Source organism: Folsomia candida, unplaced genomic scaffold (genome assembly GCF_002217175.1).
Source record: "Folsomia candida strain VU population unplaced genomic scaffold, ASM221717v1 Fcan01_Sc012, whole genome shotgun sequence".
NCBI classification, from domain to species: Eukaryota; Metazoa; Arthropoda; class Collembola; order Entomobryomorpha; family Isotomidae; genus Folsomia; species Folsomia candida.
Window position 1 is genome coordinate 2,816,866 of NW_019091204.1, and position 7,118 is coordinate 2,823,983.

The following is a 7,118-nucleotide window of genomic DNA, read 5'->3' on the forward strand; positions in this document are numbered from 1 at the left end:
TTTAGGAATTTTTTCCGCGTAATATTTATTATCTGATAAAGGTTTATGTAAGGTCAAACAATATTTTTTATTTAGTTTATCAAAGCCTAAAATAAATAATTGCACACATGTTACATAAATATGTAGTTCACATTATTAGCCCATAGGATGAGAGATTGAATTCCTCTTCTCTGTCCGTCTGCCTGTTAACAATATTTTTACGTCAATTGATACTAATTAAAAATCCATTCGATTGTTCGATACCAATGGTACCACTAAGGTATTCAATAGTGGGCATGTGCATTTTTTATTAGCATCATTTTATTAGCAGCATTTTATTATTGATGTAAAAAGATCGTTCACAGCCAAACGGACAAGATAAATTCTATAACTCTCTATGTTACGTAGGGTGAGCTAATAATGTTATTAATATTTGTAATAGATTATATCCGCTTCGAACTTCTCAGCCGTCCCTCTTCCGCTTTAACAACATTACAATTTCCAGCCGAACCTCATCCGGTAATTCTTGGTCGTCTGCGTCCGGTTTGTATGTGTAGAAATAGCTAGAAAATTAATTTCGTAATTTTTAATATACCATAAGACTATTCAGTCATTAATGATTATACCTTTCCGCTTTTGTTGGATCACCCTTCACCAATCGGAAACTTCTGCTTCGCTGATCTACCTGCAAAATATTGCGAATTTGTCGCACAGCACGGGAAATTTTTGCATCCTTTTTCAACCTCTAAAAAATATAATTCTTCATAATCCTCTTCAAACAATGTAACTTGCTTTTAATAAATGTTACCTGCACGTCATCAATCGACATGGCAAGAACGTAATTCATAAATCCGATACACATTACGATGATAAAAGCTAAAACGTAAGCTTTCGAGATGAGCTCAAACATGAACGAATTTTGTTTAGCTTCATCCCCAATTGCTTCAAAGTTATCGGATCCTGCGTCAACTGTCATGGTAAGATAGGTGAAAACTCGAGTTACCTGAAAAAAGTGTCATAATACATAAAACCCATTAACGGCATATTTATCAGGGTAATACCGAGGCCTGCCGTTTTGTGTGTATCCCCGGGTGAATAATTTAAGGGATTTTATGCAGAAAAATATATGCCGAAACAATTTGTTCCCAAAATATGCAGAATTATGCATAACTGTGCTAAATATTTCTGCAGAATATACCTGTCAGAAGTGTTCTGCAGAATTGTTCATACTCTTTCTGCATAAACCATTGTGCAGAATTATGTCAAATTGGATACGATTTTTAATCGGGTCAAATCTTTTCTAGGTTACATGATAGGAGACGACCATAAATTACGTTACCCAAGTAAGCGAATTTTTCAGACTCATTTTCTCCACGACACTGGTCTACCCGCTCTAATTATGGACATCAATTCACCTTAATTTACACTTACATCGGAGAACATTAAATTGAATCCCATATAGAATCCTAAATACACCGGGGAGAACATCAACATCAATTTCACTACGGTTATCATACTCTGAAAATTTAATACACAAAATTAACCCCCATGAACAACCACCCTTTTAAAAATTCATACCGTTACGAGAATTTCTACATAGACCGAGAGCAATTTAAAAGTTTCCATTTGAATCAAAGAGTGTAAAGAAAGGAGGAGGATAGCAATCTGTAAACAATACAGGATAAAATTTTTCAAATATTTTGAAATCCCGCCTATATTTAGAGGCGTAATTTTTTTCGGCCCCTTAAACGGTTAAATTTCACCTCCTATTTGATCTTAAATTTGCATAGTTGATTTTTCCCCCACGTAATTTTAATAGTGGGGCAGAAAAATTACGCGAGGGTAAAATAAATTATGGCAATTTTCGACTAATTAGGGGGGAAAAATCAAATTATTTAGAGGGGCGATTAATTGTATGCCATCTTTAAATTCAAATTTACACTGCACAAGGGATAATTGTAGGTCAATTCGTAGTCGTCCGATGTAACAACGGCTGGCCAGAGGACAGGCAAATTAACCAAAAGTGACAATCTCCACACCCAATCTCTCCACTCCAAAAGGTGTCGGACACCCACTCGATACAGCAAGAAGGCATCCCTCAGACCGAATGCCAGGGTGAAAGTGAGAATAATATAGCACAAAATAACCGTGCCAACATTTATGTTGCATTTTTCTAGTTCAATCTCTGGGGGTGTAGTAGAGCTGGGGTCGTCTTCTTCAGGGGCGTCAAGCTTGTCTTCAAGCTGAATCGGACACCGGTTGAAGTAAAGAATGTAGATGAAGACGGCCATCAATATTATGTAAATGACCTAAATAAAAAACAAATTAATAAACCGTAACAACGAATGTAACCAAGCTGTTTGTTATCCGTCAAATTTAACACAATTTTGTGTTTGCCCGTTCAAAATCTGTTAAAATTGACATGTCTGACGTATTTTCAACAGGTGTATCAAATTGAACTGTTGATGACCTTTTAGCGACCCATAAGTGACCTTTCGTGACATTTTACGTTAAAACGGAGAGTCACCATTGAATTCTGGGCTAAATTTCAATTCAAATTGGTTTATATATGCAATTTGACCTTTAAATGAAATTTCATGAAATTTTAGGGCTTGACTTACGCCAAACCCGTCTAGACGGGTTACTCAACTTGTATATTCATAAATTAATTGTGATATGCTGTGTACCAATTTAAGAAAAACCATTTATGAAAATTGTGTACGGGTTTAAGTTTTGCGCTCAGTCTTATAATACCCCACATGAGCCGGTAAGCACACAAAGGGTTTATGTTGACTGATGATAAAAAATTCTGATAGATGATGCTCAATATTTTTTTAAACGTGTGTAAATAGAAATTAACCCAAAATAGCATATGATTACCTCGAACAACTGAATAAAATAGTAACGTTTCGGCACCCTAGCAGTTTTCAGAAACAGATAAGCCATCACTAACGGATGATTTATAATTTCTTCCTTGATTGAAGAATTCTTCATATCTGCGGTGAGGACTTGGTACAGAAATTTACTTTCTGATGGCATCTTCTTGTTCAAGTTTTTTTCGTTTTTGTCCACTACATTCTCATTGTACCCGAGCACAGGTCTGCATAAATTATAAAAGTAATCAATTACATTAACCCCAGGACTTTCTAATTAATTAGTGAATCTAATTAATTATATGATTAAATAGCATGTTTAAACTAATTATTAGTTACTAATTAACCTTAACTAGTACTACCGAGTCTGATTTTAATTACTAATTAACAAGAAACTGACTAAAACCTAATAATCAGTTGGCCAATGTTCTAATTAATTAGCTAATTAATTAGATTAATTAGCAACCTGAGTTTAATTACTAATTATCAATTAATTAGACGAAATATTTTCCTCCTGATTATCAATTACTAATTAATTATAAATGTGGCTAATTAAAAAGCCCTGATTAACCCAAAAAATTCTTAATTTACCTCCAGTCAAGGGTGATGCAGTCGGTACCCTTTGCATCTTTCGCCGCTGAAATTCCTTCATCCAATCGATCCTTGACAACTTCTGGTAATTCCGCGACAAGGCTAAAATATTGAGCAGGTTTTAATAATCACAACATATGTATCTAAATATTTCCCATCTAATCAATAAATAAGAATTAATTTAAACCAGGATGCAAAAAATATCCTGTTGTAAATTAAAATACGCGGGAGTCAATCATGATAACGGCGCGGTTATGCATGAGGGTAAAATTTCGCGTGTACCTGTATGCGGGTTTTGAGTTTGAATGAATTTGAATTGTTGTATCAACTTTTCCTTCTTCTTCCATATATTCAAATGGCGATTTTGGAATCTATTCATCTCCGTGGGTTTTTCACAATACCTAGGAGTCTAGGATTTTGATTTTTTTCTTCAATCAGAAAATATTTAGTTTTTACTGATTATTTTTTATCTATTTTATATTTATTTTATTTTATTTATTTTATTTATTATTATTTTATATTTATTATAAATTCAGAATTCTACAGTCGTAACTTTGTAAACCTAAAAATTAGCGATTTTTGCATTAAAATCTTCGTATTGTTATTAACACACGGGGATGAATATATGGAAGAAGGGAAAGTTGAGACACAACAATTCAAACTTAAAATCCGAATACAATCGACCCTTAACTACGGACGCCGTCAATTTTACATGACATGATCGTATATGAAATTTTTAGTTGCGGTTTTGTTAATATTTTTTGCGTAGTACATTAGACATTGAAATGTTTTTGTGCAAAGAATGCCGCGCAATTCAAATAAGAATTCATTCATTTCCACGGGGCATTATCAAGTTTTTGCCAACTTTAATTTTCCAACTTCTAACTACTAGGAAACTTACCTTCCCACACAGCTAGCACCTTCCTCCAGGAGCAACTTGATACTTGCATGTAATTTATTTTTAATCGCGAGTTCCAACGGGGTTAAGTTATGACGTCCTATAATTCTGTGATCTGCTCCACCCCTAAGCAAAACTGTGACGCAATCAGTCACCTTACCCTCGTCGAAATGACCTTGAAATTCTGTCATATTCAAATTAATTATGATTCAATTAATTAATTAATTCAAATTTAATTTATACCATACCATTATTCAGTACTACGTGAAGCGCCGTATTTCCCGCAGAATTCTTGAGATTTGGATCACCTCCATTTTCAAGATTTGCCGCTATGTCGGTAGCATTCAACCGTTTCGCAGCTTCATGTAGGGGTATAGTGTTCAAAACTTTTACTACAATTTTATCCATTCCAAGCCTTCCTTGGATTTTTTTTAGAAAATATGCATATACTCTGACCACCGTATGCAAATGAAATAAATGAACAATACAGCGACACTAAAACGTTTCATTTATCAGGTCAATGTTAATTACTTTATCTTATCAATCGTAACAAATTAATCATTGAGGAAGTGACGTGTCTAATCCTCCGGAATGAAACAGTGATAAGGAATACATTTGTTGCAAATAATTATGTTCGCCGGTGGCACAAACATATAGAATACATTCAACCATTAATTGAAGGATGTGATAATTAATTAAAAGCCAAAGGGGTACATTGGAAGTTACACCATTCTTAAAAAATGAAGAAATGACGCAGTAGTAAATATGTGAATCTGGTAGAAAATGTAATCCCTGTTGGTATTAAGTTATAACCGTAATGTATCAATTTGTTTTTTTAAATCTCCGGATCAATACCAATTTGGTATCAAGGTTTAACGTACAATGGAGTTCCCAAGTTCCCAACGCATGCTTACAGATTTGGACAAAACCACTATGTATGTAGTGTCAATCGATCATACATATGAAATTTGCAAATGGAACTATCTGCCAATGTGCAAATTTGGCGGAGATATTTGCATCCGAAGCGGGAAAAATTCGCAGCAAATTTGGAAATTGAAAAATTTTCCGTACTTTTGGTGCGTTTTCTCCTCTTTTTATGCAAATACATAACTCCAATAAACGTGAGCATTGGCAGATAGTGCCATTCACAAATTTCATACTACTTATATTTATGATGATCACAATTTGACACAAAATTTAACCAACAAGGTAAGCATTGTAGCCATTCATTTTGCATGGTGATTACCCTACGTTATTTTGAGTGGCCTGTTTGATATCCTCTCCTCATTGTTTATGCTAATTGTACAAAACACAGGTCTCATATAATACGCAATTCGTTATGGCACTCATAAAATATGTTCAATTTGCACGATAAGCCAGCTCATTAAATGATAAAGTGATTAGCAAAGCACCTTCCAAATTGCATCAGTAGATATGCAAGAACATTTTATTATCATTCACTCTGGCTGAGTTTTGCGGCCCCCATAAAGTTTAGTGCAGAAAGCTTCATAGTAATTTTCAAATAATTGGCAAATTTAATTAGAACGGGTCTCATCATGTAGTGAGTAATATTGATGCGTTTTGTATTAATGAGAAATCTTTTGCTACTGTTTATGTTGGCTTATGTATATGTAAATTTTGCAAATATTTTTAAATTAGCACATAAAGCTTATACTTGTCGATTTTCTTATTTTGCTTATCTTATGAATACTTTTCATGCTAAGATCAGAATAGTTGCAAATGAACAATTTGCAACAATATAGCTGCGAAACATCAAAACATAGGGGCAATATTTAAAATATTTAATACATACCTGTATCTAAATGAATAAAAATAAATCATACAGATATATGTCCTCATGCATATTTTATAACTTCACTGCGCCTCTTACTTTGTTCAATGCATGCATCACGTCCCGGGTTCCGACAATATTACATATATCCCTAAAGTAAATCAATGGCTTGGTGAAACTAACCATACCTGTTAGCAAATGGGTGAACAAATTCAGACGTTCTGTGGCGAGACCAACCACCCTACAGGCTATTACAACTGCACAGAGTTGGAAAGCAGGCAGCATTAGTTCTAGGGAGACAGTATTCGACTCATGAAATGTGGGCGGCTTACGTACATTTCCAAACAAGTCTTGCATAGCCTCAAAATATTTACCCAGCAAAGTTTTCTTTTTTCGTAAAATTCCAGGAATGTGATTCCTACCAATCCACAATTTAGTCAGCCCGGACTCGGACATTCGTCTTAAACCATTCGCCAAATATGGAGTGAATACAGACTTATCTCCAATACTGAAAAGAATCACAACAAATGGGGAATCGCCATTATACTCGGGGTTCCAATTAACGCACCCTAGAAAATACTGAAAAGTACCCAGGAAAATAGTTAAAACCCATAATATTGAACTTCACCCAGACAAATTCATTTATGACCCCAATATAAAACCTAAAATGCCCAATAATGTCTTATACAATCTTATATGATATGCTAATACATATTGGCCTTCATAAGTTACTTAACGGTTGATATTGGGCTATCTAATAGATAGCCCAATTAGCCTTTAGTAGATTTTGTTCAGAAATGAACAAAAAGTTTGTTCACTAGCCATTTGTCATCATACTCTATTTATTTATCGCTGCATATTTATTTGCGTTACTGTCGGATTACAATTACAATTGATTGTTGTTGTAGAGTTGTGGAAAATAATGAGAGGAGATGTCAACGAACTCCAACTTGCCAGATGCCCGGAGATTTCAAAGCTGCCAAGG

The 7,118-nt window shown here is 34.4% G+C and overlaps 1 protein-coding gene across 1 annotated transcript; it reads right to left on the bottom strand.

The window, feature by feature from the left end:
- Positions 1-278: 278 nt before the first annotated feature.
- On the bottom strand, positions 279-4,795 carry LOC110855382 (transient receptor potential channel pyrexia). Its single transcript, XM_022103810.2, has 10 exons — positions 4,590-4,795; positions 4,345-4,525; positions 3,444-3,545; positions 2,860-3,079; positions 1,920-2,288; positions 1,558-1,644; positions 1,411-1,497; positions 788-982; positions 606-724; positions 279-542 (listed from the first exon to the last, which is right to left on the bottom strand). Exons 1-10 carry the CDS (start codon positions 4,747-4,749, stop codon positions 443-445), a joined length of 1,620 nt encoding a protein of 539 aa, XP_021959502.2. The 5' UTR covers positions 4,750-4,795; the 3' UTR covers positions 279-442.
- Positions 4,796-7,118: the final 2,323 nt, after the last annotated feature.